Source organism: Zootoca vivipara, chromosome 13 (assembly GCF_963506605.1).
Source record: "Zootoca vivipara chromosome 13, rZooViv1.1, whole genome shotgun sequence".
Taxonomy (NCBI): Eukaryota; Metazoa; Chordata; class Lepidosauria; order Squamata; family Lacertidae; genus Zootoca; species Zootoca vivipara.
In genome coordinates this window covers 29,779,603-29,799,710 of record NC_083288.1, presented here as the reverse complement: position 1 = coordinate 29,799,710, position 20,108 = coordinate 29,779,603, and the positions used below count along the sequence as shown (strand labels likewise).

The 20,108-nt window shown below is 39.8% G+C and overlaps 2 protein-coding genes across 2 annotated transcripts; one reads left to right on the top strand and one right to left on the bottom strand.

Moving 5' to 3' along the window:
- Positions 1 to 292: 292 nt before the first annotated feature.
- LOC118078460 (olfactory receptor 14A16-like) lies at positions 293 to 1,225 on the bottom strand. The gene has a single exon (XM_035102337.2). It carries the CDS (start codon positions 1,223 to 1,225, stop codon positions 293 to 295), a length of 933 nt encoding a protein of 310 aa, XP_034958228.1.
- Positions 1,226 to 8,678: 7,453 nt separating this feature from the next.
- LOC118078458 (olfactory receptor 14J1-like) lies at positions 8,679 to 9,596 on the top strand. Its single transcript, XM_035102335.2, has one exon. It carries the CDS (start codon positions 8,679 to 8,681, stop codon positions 9,594 to 9,596), a length of 918 nt encoding a protein of 305 aa, XP_034958226.2.
- The last annotated feature ends 10,512 nt before the right edge of the window (positions 9,597 to 20,108 follow it).

The following is a 20,108-nucleotide window of genomic DNA, read 5'->3' as shown; positions in this document are numbered from 1 at the left end:
TGCTTTGTTGAAGAATTCATTTCACTGGCTTATGACAATGAATTCATTATTTTGTAGCATAAAATAATAGATTTAGTATTCCTGTCATGACCCATTTTTGTTAGTCATATCCTGTTTTATGATTTATGTGCATACAATTTTGGAACAAGATTTAGAAAGCAAAAAGAGTCACCAGTTCCTCAAACAAAAGAGCCAGGTTTTACATCTATTTCAGCAATATTTCCAGCTGAATTATTTTTTAAAACTGCCTTCCACACAAATGAAGGTATTTACGGAAACACAAAACCCACAGTTACATGCAAAAAGAGGACAGTGAAGCTGACAGCTTTGCTAGAGCAACCTGGATATCTTTGTTTCTCATGCTATAGATCACTGGGTTCAACATGGGTGGAACAAAGGTATATATCACAGTTAATGCCAAATCCATACCAGATGGTGTATCAGAAGGTGGTCTTAGGTAGGCAAACCAGCCAGTGAATATAAATACAGAAAATACAATGAGGTGTGGAAGGCAGGTGGAGAAGGCTTTTTGCCTTCCCTGGATGGAGGGGATTCTCAGCACTGCAGTGAAGATTAGCACGTACGTAGCAACAATGAAGAAAAAACAGCCTAACTCTATAACTGCACTGATCACAAGAATGACAACTTCAGCTAGATATGAGTCAGAGCAGGAGACCTTCAGTAACTCTGGGATTTCGCAGTAGAATTGATTGACAATATTGGAGCAAAACTGTACTGCAAAGGTCCCTCCAGTGTGCAATGTGCCATAGAAAAGACCAGTGATCCAAACACCAGCAACCATTTGTGTGCAGGCTGCCTTGTTCATCACCATTTCATATTGTAGCGGGTTGCAAATGGCAACATAGCGATCATATGCCATGACTGTGAGGAGAAAGAAATCAGATCCCACAAAGGAAACAAAACAGAACACTTGAGCCACACATCCAGAGTAAGAAATGTATCTAGTATTGTGGAAAGAATTAGCCATTGATTTGGGTATGATGGCAGAAACGGAGCCAAGATCCTGGATGGCCAAGTTCATTAGGAAGAAGTACATAGGGGTGTGCAGGTGGTGGTCGAAGACTACTGCAGAAATGATGAGAAGATTCCCTGAGACAATTGCTAGGTACAATATCAGGAACAACAGGAAGAGTAGAATCTGCTGTTCCCGGATGGCTGAGAATTCAAGAAGTAGAAATCCAGAAATGGAGGATTGATTATCCATTTTTTCTAAAAAAAAAAAAAAACAAATCACTAAGATCCTTGCAACCTCTGGAACAAAATAGAAAGATAACTGTTAGCATAACTTACTAAGCAAGATTTATTAATTTCAGAAGAGAGTCGGGGGAAAGAAAAAAAGATAAGGGAAATAAGCTACAAGTCTTAGAAGTGAACCTTTCAATACATGAAAACTTTAATAATGATGAGTTATAATAAGAGATAGTGGCTTACCACTGTTTTCTTAACATCAGTGTTCTGCAGCTCATTTAATAAGGGTTTACTTTGATCTTCTAAACCAGGGGTCAGCAACCTTTTTCAGCCGTGGGCCGGTCCACCATCCCTCAGACCATGTGGTGGCCTGGACTATATTTTGAAAAAAATAATGAACAAATTCCTATGCCCCACAAATAACCCAGAGATGCATTTTAAATAAAAGAACACATTCTACTCATATAAAAACACTCTGATTTCTGGACCATCCACGGGCCGTATTGAGAAGGCGATTGGGATGCATCCGGCCCATGGGCCTTAGGTTGCCTACCCCTGTTCTAAACACTCAGAACCTTGAGCTGTTATTATAGGTTAAACATCTTTCAGCATTTGAATATGGGTACCTTAACAGTCCCCCAACCTGTAAAAACAGCCCCACATAACACTCATTTCATTCAAATTTCATGAGACATGCTGCCATATGTCCCATTACTGGTAGAGTCATACCTTGAAGAATTCGAAGTCGAAGCCTCTGGAAGTATTTTCGGCACGTGTGCCGGGAGCGTGCGTTCTTCACCAGTGCAGAAGCACAAAATCATGCTTTGCGCATGCACCGTAGCGGTGCTTCGACTTGCGGAAATCTCAACTTACAAAGGCGACCGCGGAACGGATCGTCTTTGTAAGTCGAGGTACCACTGTATTTCAAAGGCGTTTTGTGTTAGACAACTTCCTTAAAAAAACTCAACAATTTTGGAAGTTTCCTTTTTTAAAAAAACACTGTGCTGAAAGTGTGTTGCTCTATAAATGGGCAGTTCACAGTATCCTTACCAGCCACAAAGGAAGGTAAGCATGGCTGTATCCTAGCTCTCACACTGTTTATACACACACACACACACACACTATATATATATATATATATATATATATATATAATGTCCAGAGTTTAACATCCTCAGAGTATCATGCCCCTAAATTGGCCACAAAACCCATCTCTATATTACTATATGCAGATGATGCAGTCTTTCTATCTCAAACAAAAGTGGGCCTAAAAGATTGATGAGGGCATTCACAGGATACTGCCAAAGAGAACAGCTGGCTGTGAATTGCAAGAAAACGAATGCCATGGTGTTTTCAAGAAACTATGGGGCCCATAGATGATATGTGGATAATCAGTTGATCAAGCAAGTTAAAGTTTTAAAATACCTCGGCCTTATTTTTCAGTCAACAGGGTCATGGGGAGCACATCAGAAATATGCAAAGGATAAAATGTCTCAAAGCGCCAAAATTCTGACACACTTTTTTCCATACAAAAGTTGGCAATCACATACCATCAGCACTTTAACGCAATCACATACCATCAGTATTTAACGCTAAACCCCTAGCACAGTTATTATATGGGGCTCAGATTTGCCCAGGCGCTCACCTGGGATCTACACAAGCTGTTCAGTCTAAGTTCCTAAGGCAAATTTTTCCTGTTCCATCCTGATGCTTCACTGCACTTAGAGGCTAATCTCCCCTCTGTTGAATTACAGATTTGGTATAGGACATTTAATTATTGGCTTTGGCTAAATTAAACCCCACCGGTCTACTACCCTTAGTATCACGAGATTGTCATGAGAGCACTTGGAATAGAATGGTCAACCCAAAGCTTTACTTTTCTGGTTTATTATCAAAACAGTTATGAAATAATAATAATAATAATAATAATAATAATAATAATAATAATTTATTTATACCCTGCCCATCTGGCCAGGTTCCCCTAGCCACTCTGGGCGGCTTCCAACAAAACACTAAAATACAGAAATCCATCAAACATTAAAAGCTTCCCTAAACAGGGCTGCCTTGAGATGCCTTCTAAAGGTCTGGTAAAAAGCTCAACAACTCTATGCATACTCTTCACACACACACACACACACACACACACACACACACACACACACGTATTCTCCCCTTCACAAACAGGCATTTCCTACACTGATTGTAACAGAAAAGAATAGTAAGAACAGCGAGGAAAGGCTTTGTTCACAGGGCTGTTGCTGGGCCATTCAAACCACTCAGGCATTACTACTTCTTAGCTGCACTGCCAGATTGGCTGAATGGTGAAGTAAAAATAAGCAATGTAAATGAGAGCTGCTTATAGGTTTAAAACACAAGGTAAGCCACTTACAAATTTACAATGCATTACATTGTAGTTAAACCACTGAGCCTAGGGCTTGCCGATCAGAAGGTCGGCGGTTCGAATCCCCACGACGGGGAGAGTTCCCATTGCTCAGTCCCTGCTCCTGCCAACCTAGCAGTTCGAAAGCACATCAAAGTGCAAGTAGATAAATAGGTACCACTACAGCGGGAAGGTAAACAGCATTTCCATGCGCTGCTCTGGTTCACAAGAATCATGCTGGCCACATGATCCGGAAGCTGTACGCCGGCTCCCTCGGCCAATAACGCGAGATGAGCACCGCAACCCCAGAGTTGTCTGCGACTGGACCTAATGGTCAGGGGTCCCTTTACCTTTACAAAGCAGAAACCTGCAAGCTAAGCTTCCTACATAGCCTATGCACTGTGTAAGCAGTAAGCATGCTCTACAGCAGGGACGAAGAATTTGTGAGCCTCCAGATCTTGATGGGATGGACTCCAATCATTGCCAACCAACATGGTCAGGAATTATGAGCACCGTAATCTAGAAACACCTGGAGTTTCACAGGTTCCTCACCTCTGTTTTGCAGTCTTGCATATTATGCTCCCTTACAATTTAGCCTCCATGCACCTACTTTTTCCTTTGATCATCCCAGCATAATTCCCTACCTCTTTTGATTGAAGATATCCCTGAATAACTTTGACACATGTACTGGATAACATGTACCTTTCATTAAATGCTTCATTAAGGCAAGAACTTTGAGATCTTAAAAGTTTATGAACACCCATCATTTGTGTAACAAACCCTGCAGTATTGTTGAAGTGTACAGTATGTTTTGATTGAGCACAAACAAGGCACCAAAAGCAGGATGTTTACACTTGGAGATATATATATATATATATATATATATATATATATATATATATTACACAGCCATTCTTCACCAGAATATTCTGAAATTCCCTTACATTGTATCCCTTGCCAGACAGGATATTCACTAATTGTCTTGATTTATGATTAACAGAATTATTAAGGTTGTAATGACAGAATGTTAAAAAGCTAGCTGCTCTACCAGTCCAGTAGTAACCTGTACGTAGTGTCAAAAGATTGTATTATTATTGAGAAACAATGTATAAATTTAATAAATCTAATCTAAATCAAAGCTGTTTCTGCTGTACAAACCCTCTGTATTTCTGCAATACCTAAAATGTATCCCAATGGAGAGAATGGCAATTTTTATATATTGAATTTGAAAAAGTGCAGTATACACCTGCCATTTTCTAAAGTATTAAGTAGATAAATGACTTACATTTATTCCATGGATTTCTTTTGGCTTCTCATGCACTTTCTGCTCCCAGCACTAAGTGTTTCTCAGTGTGCTAAGATGCATTATAAGTGTTACCCTGCTCTTGCCGAGACAGCCAAGGAAAATCATATCTTTACTGGCAGTAAGAGTTTAACACAACCATCAGGAGGTGGTTTATTAATATGATCTTAATTTCCCTGAGGACTTGGCCTCAGCAAGCCACTTCAAGCCATGACTGCAGGTGTGTAGAAAAATTAATTTTACAATCTATGTTCTCCTAACATTATTAAGAGATACTTTATCTATAGGAGTTTCTGACAATGCCAAAGCATTCAAAACAATCAATATTGCATACAATGACTCATAGACAATATACAGGGTTTAAAATGGGGATCTTTTCTAGTCAACTTCTAGATGCTGAGAAACCTGAGACCTGCCGAATAAAAAGCATGTGGTCGACCATTGAGCAGGAAATCTGATTACCGTATTTTCGCTCCATAAGACGCACCTTTTCCCCTCCCAAAAGGGAAGGGGGAAAGTCCATGTGTCCTATGGAGCGAATGCAAGAGCCAGAGCCTGTGCAGAGCCAGAGCCAACACAAAAGCCAGAGCCCGCGCCTAGGAAAATTAAAGAAAGTAAAATATTTTTTTCTTGTTTTCCTCCTCTAAAAATTAGGTGCGTCCTATGGTCAGGTGCATTCTATGGAGCGAAAAATGCGGTGTGAACTATTCGTATCATTGCTTTACAGGTCTCGAGCATTTGTCTTTGCAACTATTTGGGGCTACTACTGTTACAGAAAGGACCAGAGACTTCAGTAATAGGTAATATTGGCAGCTTGTGGAAAAACAAAAATGTATTGGCCATTTTGGTTTTGCAATGCAAGTTAATGGAATTTCTACCTTCATAAAACACTGGAGGGGGAAAAGTCCCCTGCAGGACACCATAACATCTCTGGACATTAACTTGCAAGTAGAAATGTTGCCACTGTGACAGTGCCCATGATAGCACCCCACAGAGCTGGTTCAGCAGAACACCATGTTCAATAATATCAAAAGCTGTTGAGAGATCTAGTAGGGCAGCTAGGTTACACTTTGCCTGTCTCTACCTCAGACCCATAAGATATTAGACACCTCAAATGGAACTGCCACAGCAGTGGCATTCAAGTCTCTATGAAGTTGAGTATTAAGCAGACAATTCACAGTTGGCTTCTACATGCTCCAGAGCCCCATCCATCATATCTAATGTGACAAGCCTCTGGACCTCATGGAAAATCTCAGCTGGAACAGTGGGAATATATGTGGATGAAAGGGCTAAAATTTACATTGTGTTATTATACCACTTTAAACAGTCAAAGAATTATTGGAGCTGTAGTTTGTTTGAACTCTAAAAGTGGTTAAACAAGCTGTATTTCCAGGGAAATTTGGGAATTGTAGCTATGTAATGATTGCTTAGTGGTATGGTATGATACTGTTTTAAATGTATAGTGCAAATGGGGCCTAAATTTGTATAGAATTGCATCCTGATCTGCTGTTGCAGCATTTAATAACATGCAACCCTTAAAATCTAAAAGCACAAATTCAAAAATGAAGAAATGTTAAATCTTCATCATTTAGAAACTGACATCCCATATTCTGTTATGGTTTATGTTGTGGTTTTAAAGAATTTAAATGGTTCATTGCTCAGAGAACCCCAGTTATAATTCATGACGTGGGTAATAAATGTAATGAACTGATAAATAAATAACATGTACTCTCGCACACATTCATTATCTATTAATTATATTTTCAGAAAGAGCAGAAAATCTATTTTCCTTGGGGGAGTTCTTTGCCCAGTTGTGTTGAACTCTTGGGAGCATGTGCCAGGGAACACAACAAACATAACAATATCGTGGCAATTTTGTACTGCCAATGAAGACAGACTTTTGACTGCCTTGGAGGGTGGGAGGCAGTGGAGCAGGGTGAGAGAACATAAATAAAATTTCAGCTGTGCCCATATGGATAGATGATCATCTAAAGACAACAGAGAGGAAGACACATCATAATTTGAAGGGAAAAAATTGGCATGAAGAAAAACAGTAAGTTATTACAGTAATATCATTTTACCTCGAAAAACTGGACATTTATGTCTTTCTTTAACTAACTAACTAACTAACTAACTAACTAATTAACTAACTAACTGGTCATCAAATCCCTACATTTCTTCTCTTGAAATGATTCTCCCACTTAAATCAAAGCATGTGTTTTGCCTATAGAGGAACTGATAATGGGATACTTTCATTTGGCAAGGTAAACGGTACTAAAAACCAAATATGAGATATTGGCTCTTACACTGATTAATTCTATTTCCTACAACATGCAGTATTCAGAATATTTCCAGAGGGGTAGTCATATGTCATCCAAGTGGAAACACATTAATCTGCATTAATTAAAAGACTTTACTATAACTGTTGGTGACAACAATCCAACCTTAAGAAACTACATACGTGTTTATTTTATGTTATCCTGAAAGTTTGTGACCAACAGAGGGACTCTTTATCGAACATTAATTATAATTATATAAGCAAAATTTAACTGAGTACAAAGTCGAAGCTCTCAGAATTCTCCATTCCATTTTGCATGAATGGGGAGGGAAGCTGCTTCTCCTCTTGGTACTCTTTGGCTACATCCTCCTCTACATCTGAGGTAAGACTGGGAAGAGAGACATAGCAATAGTCTTTAAGTGACCCCAACATTCCCTTTATTGTGTGAAAGGGAAAAAAGAACAACCTGAGACCTACAGTGCTTCTAGGGGAACTGATCATCATTAAAAACTGTTTCGGAATACATAGCAAAATACACCAGCAAACACTTATGTTATTTCAAGCTGTATTTTGGGCTAAGAATATCCGGTACCCTTTAGATAATGAAACAGCATCTCCTAAACAGCCCAAACACAATGAATATTTTATTGAACCATGGTGCTACAGTGTTGGTAAGCTACACTAACAGTATAATGCAATAAAAAAATTCCTTCAGTAGCACCTTAAAAACCAACTAAGTTTTTATTTTGGTATGAGCTTTCGTGTGCATGCACACTTCTTCAGGTACACGAAAGCTCATACCAAAATAAAAACTTAGTTGGTCTTTAAGGTGCTACTGAATGAATTTTTTTATTTTGTTTCGACTCAGACCAACACGGCTACCTACCTGTAACTAGTATAATGGAATGTGATGCACAGAGGCCCCATTCTCGCTGAAAGGCAGAACATGGTGGGGCCAACTCCATAATCTGGCAGAGTGGTGACTTGAAATACCACGTCCAATAAATTGGTCAGATTTTCAGGGTACCCTGTTAAAGAGATTCAGGGGCAATGTATTCTTTCCGAATGCCTGGATAGGTTTCAACCAGCCATAGAACTCCCTAAGATGGCATTCTGGAGGGATTTTCGAGAAATGATACACTTCATAGGGTGATCCTAAAACCCAACAACAACCCTGAAGGAATAGTTTCCTGTGGGTTGGGTGATTCAGGATATACAACCAATTCCTTTGCGAAAACCTACTGCTGTCACTAATCAAACTTCATGAAGCCCATCCCTCAATGGCCAAGGCTCACTTCACATGGTCCCTCAAAATATCTATAACCACAAAGAAAAGCTAGATGATTTAGTGTTGAGCATATGATAGTGTTATAAATTGAGTGTGACAGATTCTAATTGTGTCTCCTTCGAGAATTTGATATTTATTCATTAAACCGTTTCAGACTGAATTGAATACAGAGTTGTTGTTTTCTTCCAGGGTTGCCATGCTACTTATCATTAAGTAAAAAATGGATAATCAAACATCAGTGTCTGAGTTTCTTCTCTTCGAATTCTCAGAAGTTCGGGAACTGCAGGTTCTACACTTCTTTCTCTTCCTTGGAATGTTCTTGGCAACTGTGACAGGGAATCTTCTCATAATCTTGGCAGTAGCTTTTGACCACCGCCTGCACACCCCAATGTACTTCTTTCTGGTGAATTTGGCAATGCAGGACCTTGGCTCTGTTTCAGTCATTATTCCCAAATCCATGGTCAATTCCCTCATGAACACAAGGCACATTTCATATTATGGATGTGTTGTTCAGGTCCTCTTGTTCTTCCTCTTTGTAGGATGCGATGTTTACCTCCTTACAGTCATGGCATACGATCGGTACGTTGCCATTTGTGATCCCCTGCAATATGAAATGGTAATGAACAGGAGAGCTTGCACCCAAATGGTTGCTGGTGTGTGGGTTGGTGGCCTTCTAAATGCAGCTTTAAACACCGGTGGAACATTTTCAATGCCCTTCTGTTCCAATGTTGTCAATCAGTTTTTCTGTGAAATCCCACAGTTACTTAAGCTTGCATGTTCTGACTTGTACCTAATTGAAATTGGAATTGTTATGTTTAGTACTACAGTTGGAGTTGTCTGTTTCATCTTCATCATTGTTACTTATGTACACATCTTCACTGCTGTTCTGAAAATCCCATCAGCCGAGGGAAGAAGAAAGGCCTTCTCAACTTGTCTACCCCACCTCATTGTCTTATCCACATTTTTCCTTACAGCAGGCTTTGCTTATCTCAGGCCCACCTCTAACACTGCCCCACAACTGGATTTGGTGTTTACTATACTATATTCCATGGTTCCACCCATGCTGAATCCATTAATTTACAGCATCAGAAATAAGGACCTCAAGGTTGCCCTGGCAAAACTTTTAGGTCTGAGGTAATCTTTTAAAAAACACTTTCTCTTTTGTTTTCTTTAAGGAATGGTTTGGTTTGTACTTTCTTGTCATATTATTTTATAGAAAAAAGAAATAAGTGATGCTTGGGATTAAATCTACAATGGACCTGTTAGTGTAATAGTGGAGGAGTGGGGCTATATTGAATCCTAAACTCATTCAGCTCATTTACATGGTCTAGCACCCTGCATAGTAGACTATTTGAAAGATTTGCTTTCCTTCTGTCAGGCTTAGGCAGAGTAGCACCCCAGCCTTGCTGCTGAATGGTGAATGGTGAATGGTGAATATGAATTTCATGTGTATAGGATTGCTATCTTTGCACATTCTTTCACAGAGAGAATTTAGCAGTTGGAGCAAAGTTTAAAAAGAGTAATACCCAATTTAAGGGCTTCACCACACTTCTACTTGTTCCCTGCTTAGAACTCACAGGTCTGAGCAGCTTTCTGGGTCCAAGCAGTTTTGCCTTTACTCTGCCTCTTTCTTCTTCCTCTTCTGCGCTAAATTGGAATGAACAGAAATCCCTGGAAAACCTGACTTCTGTTTGTTCCAATTCAGTGCTGAAGATTTTTTTTTCAACTCTCATGATGTAATCTGTAGCAGTGAATTTCCAAAATACATTTCCATTCCTCCATACTAAGATCCTCTTGTAATTCTCTAGCCCATTTCCTCATAAATGGTCCTCTTTGAGTATCAAATTCAATAATTATGAATATCAACCTGTACCATTTGCTGATGTTAATAAAATTCATAATTTTGGTTCAGCTCTTTTCTCTCCATATTTTCATTAAGTACAATAATGCTCTCTCTCTCTCTCTCTCTCTCTCTCTCTCTCTCTCTCTCTCTCTCTCTCTCTCATTACAGTGAAACATTTCCCCATTAGTCTGGAGCATAGCTGTCAAGTATCCCGCCCAAAAATGCAGGATAAGCAGTGGACATGCGCAGAAGCAACTTCTAGTGCCGCTCTACCCGATTTTCGGTGCCCAGGCATGGGCGGAGCGGCACCGCAAGTTGCTTCTACATATGTCTGGATGTGTAATTTGGAGGTTTAAGTACATATATGTTGGTATGGGAATTGTTGTGTGATGGGCCAATGTCCGTAATAAATATCAATCTATCTATGTTGGCCATCTCCCTCCCTTAGGCTCATTACTCATTGCTGACATTTCCAAAGGCGAGATCCACCATGACACTTTAGGCTCTAATACATTTTTAAATTCCTCCCATATATCAAATAATGACTTTTTAAATACGTGATTTGAAAATGATATGTACTCTCCTTTTCTCTCTTTTAGCAGGTAAGCATGCCAGTCTCCAACATTCCTAAATCCTTCCAGTTTAAGCAGCTCCAGATCTTCCAGTAGGAACCACTCCTTCATCCAGCATAGGCAAGATGCGGCATAATATAATTTCAGATTGGGAACTCCCCAACCTCCCCTTTCTTTTGTATCCGTTAATATCCTATATTGTACTCTTGCTTTTTTCCCTTGCCAAATAAAGTTGCTAAGATCCTTCCTCCATGTCTCGAATGTTTCTTTTTTTATTCTAATAGGTAGCATTTGAAACAAGAATATCATTTTTGGTAACACCATCATTTTAATGGCAGGTATCCTACCTGAAAAAGGTAAATTTAATCCCTTCCATTTTTCCAAATCCTCTTTTACAGTTTTCCACGTTTTAGCATAATTATTATCGAATAAATCCACATTATTATTGGTTATCATGATTCCTAGATATTTAACTTTTCTCAATACCTCCCAATTATCTAATTCCTCCTTTCTTATATTTTTGATTATTAATTCAGTTTTTATTATTATTTACTTTTAATCCTGCTACCTCTCCATAGACTACTACATTCTCTTTCAATTTAATTAATGTCTCCACTGGGTCTTCCATCATTATTATAATATCGTCGGCAAAGGCTCTTAATTTAAAATTACTTTTCCCCCACTGTAATGCCTTTGAAATCTTTATCATTTTTAATATCCTTTATTAGAAATTCTAATGACCATATGAACAACAATGGGGATAGCGGACATCCCTGTCGTGTTCCCTTTGATATCTCGAATTCCTTTGTTATATTCCCATTAATAATCAATCTTGCTATTTGTTTGCTATATATTGCATTGATTCCTTCCATAAATCTACCTATCACCCCTAAAAATTTTAATGCCCCTTTCATAAATTCCCAAGCCAGGTTATCAAAGGCCTTTTCGGCGTCCAAAAATAGTAATGCAATATTCTTGCTGGGATTCCATTCTGCATATTCAAATAAATTTAATAAAGTTCTTATGTTACCAGACATCTTCCTTTGGGGTAAAAAGCCTTGTTGTTCTTTACCTACCACTCTATTCAGGACCTCTTTAATTCTATTGGCCAATATTCCAGCAAATAATTTATAATTGATAATCGATAATGAAATTGGTTTATAATTTCCTATTTCTTCTGACCTCCCTTTATCTTTCGGTATTAAGGTTATAAATGTATCTTGCCATGTCTTGGGTATTACCCCTCTTTCTAAGATCATGTTCACTAATTCTTTATAAAGTTCTGTTAGCTCATTTTTAAATACTTTATAATGTTTCCTCTAGAGGCCATCCGTGCCTGGTGATTTCCCCCCAACTCTCCCCAACTCACAAAGTCTTCACTCTTTTGATGGCTGCCTTTTGTTGGCAACCAGGGCTGGAGTGGATGAAAGTTTACCAAGATCAGTCTGGACATGTCTGCACACTTATGGGCTTGCCAGTTAATCACTGACATCAATTCTCCCTATTTTTCTTAAAGGACATAATAGAAGAAAAAAATATCAAGTTCCCACCTTTTATTTCGGACGTGTCTGAGTAGGCATATTCAATTAGCCCACAAATCTTAAGACAAGAGAATGTGGTTCCCAAGTCTAAAGAAAATTTATGGGCCAAAGACAGCCCAAATTAGGCCTTGTTCAACAGAATTAAGAAAGGTTTTTAATTATTATTTTGTGTAAATTGCATATACAAACATATAAATGAGAACAAAATACATCATTTCAGGAAAGTGCATATAAAATGTCTATTTGAATAGTGCACTTTAGAAAATATATACAATTTCAGTGTGCGTGTTTTTTGCACTTTTGTTGTTGCTGCTGCTATTGGCATCCATCTATCTGGAGAGAACATGGGATGAAATCAAACAACTGCAGAATCATAATGCCTTTGAACATTTAAAGTATAAAAAACTTTTTCTGTCTACTTAGAAGACCTGTTGAACTCAGTTGGTCTTACTCCAACAAGACCCAATCTGCAGCATGCAATTAAAGCAGTATTATACAACTTTTGTGACACGGGTGGCACTGTGGTCGGCGGTTCGATCCCCATGACAGGGAGAGCTCCCGTTGCTCGATCCCTGCTCCTGCCAACCAAGCAGTTCGAAAGCACTTCAAAGTGCAAGTAGATAAATAGGTACTGCTCCGGCGGGAAGGTTAATGGCATTTCTGTGCGCTGCTCTGGTTCACCAGAAGTGGCTCAGTCATGCTAGCCACACAGGGCCGTCTTAAGCATATTGGGTGCCCGGGCGCTGTTGTGCGACGATCCCTCCGGCGCCCCCCGCCCCGTTTGTCCACATGGCTGGTGGGCGCCGCAGCGCAGCACCCCCCAATGTGGCCCGGCACCCTAGTGCCCTATGCCACCCAGCCTGGTCGTAGGGGCGGACCTGTAGCCACGTGACCCGGAAGCTGTACGGCGGCTCCCTTGGCCAGTGAAGCAAGATGAGTGCCACAACCCCAGAGTCGTCCACGGCTGGACCTAATAGTCAGAGGTCCCTTTACCTTTATACCACTTTTAACAGTCATAGACTCCCCAAAATAATCTGGGGAGCTGTAGTTTGTCAAGGGTCCTAAGGATCATTAGGATACCACTATTACCTCCACAGAATTTAAACTCTGATAGTCGTTTAACAATACCTCTTTGCAGGGAAATCTCAGAATTGTAGCTGTGTGATTATTGTTTGGTGGTATGATACTGTTTTAAATGGATAGTGCAAATGGGGCCTAAATGTGTATAGAACTGCATCCTGGTCTGCTGTTGCAGCATTTGTGTGTCGAGGCTTACCAGAAATTACCTTAAAATAACTCACAACTGACACAAGAATTATGGTTTGGTTTTTGGCAATTAATTTAGGCCACAACTTTATTTAATTACACAATTTTAATCCGAGTGTTGGCTTAGGCTTTTGGTTATCTTCAGTGCTGTTCTGAAAATCCCTTCAGCCCAGGGAAGAAGAAAGGCCTTCTCAACTTGTCTACCCCACCTCATTGTCTTATCCACATTTTTCCTTACAGCAGGCTTTGCTTATCTCACACCCACCTCTAACACTGCCCCGCAACTGGATTTGGTGTTTACTATACTATATTCCATGGTTCCACCCATGCTGAATCCATTAATTTACAGCATCAGAAATAAGGACCTCAAGGTTGCCCTGGCAAAACTTTTAGGTCTGAGGTAATCTTTTAAAAAACACTTTCTCTTTTGTTTTCTTTAAGGAATGGTTTTGTTTGTACTTTCTTGTCATATTATTTTATAGAAAAAAGAAATAAGCGATGCTTGGGATTAAATCTACAATGGACCTGTTAGTGTAATAGTGGAGGAGTGGGGCTAGATTGAATCCTAAACTCATTCAGCTCATTTACATGGTCTAGCACCCTGCATAGTAGACTATTTGAAAGATTTGCTTTCCTTCTGTCAGGCTTAGGCAGAGTAGCAGCCCAGCCTTGCTGCTGAATGGTGTTTTGCTCTAGTGTAACATTACACTGACTTAATATACACCAACTTCTTACATATGATTTTCATGTGTATAGGATTGCTATCTTTGTACATTCTTTCACAGAGAGAATTTAGCAGTTGGAGCAATAAAATTCATAATTTTGGTTCAGCTCTTTTCTCTCCATATTTTCATTAAGTACAGTAATGCACCCCTTCTCTCTCTCTCTCTCTCTCTCTCTCTCTCTCTCTCTCTCTCTCTCTCTCTCTCATTACAGCGAAACATTTCCCCATTATTCTGGAGCATAGCTGTGAAGTATCCCACCCAAAAATGCAGGATAAGCAGTGGCCCATACATGCGCAGAAGCAACTTCTAGTGCGGCTCTACCCAATTTTCGGTGCCCAGGCATGGGCGGAACGGCACCGGAAGTCTCTTCTACACATGTCTGGACATGCGTAGAAGCGACTTCCGGTGCCACACTACCCATGTATGGGCACCGGAAATCGGGCGGCACCAGGACCCAAAATGGAGCCTCCCTGGCAGGTGAGAAATCCGGGGGATTTACGGGATTTTTTTTCAGTCTGGGCTGCCAGAGGGAAACTGTTTAATATATGGGGGTTTCCTGCGAAAAACGGGAGACTTGGCACCTATGGTCTGGAGATTTCAGCAAATGGTTTCACATCATTTATAGCAACTACTTTTGTGTCCTATTCTGTTTGAAACCATGGTGCCCAATCTCTAAGCAAACCATATGTATGTATGAAAAAAAGATTGTGAAATGGTTATGTATGATGAAGAAGGCTGGACACATTCTGCCCCGCCTCCTTATTTTTCACGTCACTGGTACACACCACCCCAATATCCCCTATTGCTGTTGCCGGGTTCTGTGTTGCGCCCAGTAATAAATGACAGGAAGCAGTCAATGAAGACTCCAAGGTTTCTCTCTAAAGGAGAAAGGCTTTATTTGCATATATGCAAAGGCACTCGGTGAACAAATCACAAGCGAAAAGTGATTTTCAAACTCAATTCTTATATCTTTTCTGACTATGTTTTCCTACAACATAGACGCAAGGGTCTAAAGCATAGACACAAAGGCAACGGTCAGAAACATCGACGCAAAGGCAAGGGTAACATAAACAGGAGTATAGGGGACCTTGGTGGTCTGCACATCCTTCTCCTCACATTATCTATGTGTGTCGTCAATTACTGTCGAACTCATATCTCTGGCTGGCTACAGTGTCCTTGGGTAAGTTCCGTGTCTCCGGCAGCTAACGCACCATTCCCTCTGATAAGAGAATCCTCGTCAGGAATGTTTTCATTTTTTACAAGGCTGCTCTGTCTTCCTGGCAGTTCTATGCAATGCCTCCTTGCCAGAGTTTTTACATCATTGGGGCCTCTGGCATAGCCGGGGAGGACAATGGCACAGGGTGCAAGGGGTGCTAGAGACAATTTGGACTATGAGTCAGGCCCTGCTTTGGGATTCCTAGGTCAACCCTTTCTCTTGGTTCTCCCTCTCTGAGCTTGTGCAGCTTGTACAGGTATAATACAGGGATGTATTCAATATGCAACAATAGTAGGCTGCGATTAATTCAAATGGCCACCATCACCCCCTTCAACACCACCCCAATATCCCCAACCAGATTGGGTGCCAGGAGTTCTGGGTGCTTACCCAGGGTCTGTGTTTCTTTTTGGACAATGAGGCAAGGTGGAGACTCGGGTGTCTTTAGGATATATGGTTTATTTACACATGTCTACAACTGAGCCTAGATGAAGACGTTCAATACATTACAATACAAGAGGACTACTTGTTTCTCCCATAGGCACAGCATGCTTGCATCTGCAAAATCAGCCATGTTCTCTTTCTTTTTTGTTACAGCCTTTCACAGTCAACCCACATGATGCTCTTCGGGTCCCCTGCTTCCACCTTGTTGCCACTAACTCAGAGAAAAATTATACATCTCCGAGCCTTGTCATTTAAACTGAAATTCTACACCCTTTAAATCCTGTTGTCTCTGCCCATTAAAACACAGCTGAAGGAGGGGCCACAGCCCCACATCAACCCTCCCCAACTCTTTTTTTATTAAAAATAACTTTATTTTCATATTAAAATTACAAAATAATATAACATTACAAAATAATATAACGTGGAACATAACATAACATAACATAATTAAACATAATTAAACATAAGCAAAACATAATCTTCAACCAATACATGAAAAAAAGAGAAAAGGAAATGAGAAGAAAAAGAAGAAGAGAAAAAGAAGAAAAGAAGAAGAAAAAGATCTAGAAGGAATCTGGAAGAAACACCACAGGTAAGAAAATGGGGGAGGGGGGAAAGGGAAAAGGGGGAGAGAAAAAAGAGGAGAAGAAGAAGAGAATATGAGAAATATGAAAAATATGGAAAAATATGGAAAATATGAAAAAAGAATAAAATTTAGAATAAAAATAGGAACTTCCAAACATTTAAGATCGGTTCCCTCTCTTAAATAATTTCTACTACTTTCCCTTATCATCAGAAATCTAAACCATATCCTGATTTCTTTATAATTTCCACTTATTTTACCAGCTTGTGCATTTCATTCTAAACATATCACCAATTTCGAATTCATACCTTGTTTATAAAAGTAATCATCTACATATTTCCACTCTTCCTTAATTTTTTGTTTAGGGATCCTCATTGCAGTTAATTTAGCTAAGGTAATATATTCAGCCAATTTCATGTGCCAATCCTGTATAGATGGGATTTTATCTCCCTTCCAATTTTGTGCAATTAACGTTCTAGCCGCCGCACATGCATATAGAAGTATGTTCTTTCTATCAATTGGCACACTTTCAGAGATCATGCTCAACAATAAGATTTCCGTTTTTTTCTCAAACGTAAATCTTAACATTTTTTTCAATTTCTCATATATTTCTGACCAAAATGTGCTAATCTTTTTACAGCTCCACCAACAATGGAAGTAGTCCCCCAATTTCTCCCTACATTTCCAGCATTTATCTTGATTATTTTTATATATTTTCGCTAATTTTGCTGGTGTTAGGTGCCACCTATATACCAGCTTCCACATGTTCTCCCTTATCCCCATACAAGCTGTAAAATTTATGCCCCCCCTCCATAATTTTTCCCACTGATTGATATAAATTACTCTCCCGATGTCCTGTGCCCATTTTATCATTACGTGTTTGACTACTTAGTCTTTCATTTCCCATTCCAATAGAAATTCATAAATTTTAGCCAATGGTTTTATATGATTGCCAATTAATAATTCTTGCAATTTAGATCGTTTTCCCGAGAATCCTATTATCTTATGTTTCTTGAAAATACTTTGTAATTGGAGATAATGCAACCAGCTTTGACAATACTGTTTGATCTGCTGGTACGGTTTCAGAACATACTGATCATTAATTTTCATAATCAGTTCTTTGTATGTTGGCCATCTCTACAAAGAGTATAAAGCCTCCAGGGCAACGGTCCTGCCAAAAGAATATTTCCAAGCAAAATTGGCCTACAAGCAAATTCAAAAGGGAGCAAGACAGGAATGGCAAGTGAATCAATGGCGGGCAATCATAGAAGCCTCATCATTATGGAACTCCAGACAATTTTGGCTTCTGGTAAATAAAAGAACTAAAAGATACCCTTTAATTATCATTCCCGCCCTGGTTTGGGAATCTTACTTAAAAAATTACTTTGCCACAACTGACTGTATTGCTAACACAAGAGATGAATTTCAAGAACGGCTTCCCCGCTGGCCCCCCACCGATCCGGAAGACATCCAAGATTTGATCGTTAAACTTAAAACAGGGAAAGTGCCTGGGCCAGACCTGATCCTGGCAGAAGCTATAAAATACCATACGGACTGGTGGGCCAAAGTCTTGGCGACCATCTTCGATGCCGTTAACAACTCTGGAATGATCCCAGAAGTATGGAAGGACGCTATTATCATTCCAATCCACAAAAAGGGCTCACCAGATGACCCAGGAAATTACAGAAATATCAATCTGCTCTCAATAGTGGGGAAACTGTATGCCCGCTTCCTGTTGAACAGACTTACCCAATGGGCCGAAGAGAAAAAATTAATTGGGCCCGAACAAGCTGGATTCCGTCCAAAACAGTCAACAATTAATCATATTCTAATTTTACAACATCTTGCCTGGAAATATTCCACCCCAAAGGGTGGCCAACTCTGTGTGGCATTCATTGACCTAAAGGCAGCATTCGATAGTATCCCCAGGAGCATCCTCTGGGAAAAACTCGTCTGCTGGGGGATCAACAGAAGGCTCCTCTGGCTAATAATCAAACTCCATGAGAACTCAGCGGCCAGAGTGAGACTCACCAATTCAATTCCCATTAACAGAGGAGTCCGACAGGGTTGTATATTGGCTCCTTTCCTGTTCAATTTGTTCATAAGCGATATGAGGACTCCCCTAATAGAGGCTCAAGAAAGGATTCATGCACCCTGCCTAGCACTTTATCGCTGCCCTTTATTACTATATACGGATGACGCAGCCATCCTTTCCTTTTCTAGAGTAGGTCTCAGGAGGGCCTTAATTTTTTTGGGATCATACTGTAATGCAAATTCCCTTACAGTTAACTATGTAAAATCTAAGATCCAAATTTTCTCTAAGAGCCGGAAACTCCATAATTGGAGAATTGATGGGAGGGTCATTGAACAAGTCTATAGATTTCAATACTTGGGAGTTTGGTTACAACATAACCTTAGATGGAAGGCCCATGTAGCTTATGTTACAAACAGAGCCAAAGCTATGTCCTTGGTGATCTTGCAATTCTTCTTCACCGATGGGGCCCTTCACATCCCATCGGCGTTGAAAGTGTTCAAGGCCAAGGTGATCCCAACAATTGCTTATGCCATCTCAACTTGGGGGACTTTGTCAACCTATCTTACCTAGAGGTTATTCAAAATCAGTTCCATATATTCCATCAACTTCATCTATTTGGGCTGTTTAGGAGATGCTGTTTCATTATCTAAAGGGTACCGGATATTCTTAGCCCACAATACAGCCTGAAATAAAATCACTGTTTGCCCTGAATCTCTTTAACAGGGTACCCTGAAAATTTGACCAATGTATTGGAAGTGGTATTTCAAGCCACCACTCTGCCAGTCTAAGTAGCCAGCACAATACCTTTTTCTGTCACCTGAGTTGGCCCCACCCTGTTCTGCCTTTCAGCAACAATGGGCCTCAGTGCATCACATTGTATTATACTGTTAGTGTAGCTTCCCAACATGCAGTGTAGCACTATGGTTCAGTAAAATATGCACTTTCCTTGTTGTTCTTTACCTACCACTCTATTCAGGACCGCTTTATTTCTATTGGCCAATATTCCAGCAAATAATTTATAATCGATAATCAATAATGAAATTGGTTTATAATTCCCTATTTCTTCTAACCTCCCTTTATCTTTCGGTATTAAGGTTATAAATGTATCTTGCCACGTCTTGGGTATTACCCCTCTTTCTAAGATCATGTTCACTAATACTTTATAAACTTCTGTTAGCTCATTTTTAAATACTTTATAATGTTTCCCCGAGAGGCCATCCGTGCCTGGTGAATTCCATCCAACTCTCCCCAACTCACAAAGTCTTCACCCTTTTGATGGCTGCCTTTTGATGGCAACCAGGGCTGGAGTGGATGAAAGTTTACCAAGATCAGTCTGGACATGTCTGCACACTAATGGGCTTGACAGTTAATCACTGTCATCAATTCTCCCTATTTTCTTAAAGACCCTCACAGAAGAAAAAATTATCA

Excerpts from the sequence above, each read along its gene's own strand:
- LOC118078460 (XM_035102337.2), bottom strand. The coding sequence starts at position 1,225 with ATGGATAATCAATCCTCCATTTCTGGATTTCTACTTCTTGAATTCTCA.
- LOC118078458 (XM_035102335.2), top strand. The coding sequence starts at position 8,679 with ATGGATAATCAAACATCAGTGTCTGAGTTTCTTCTCTTCGAATTCTCA.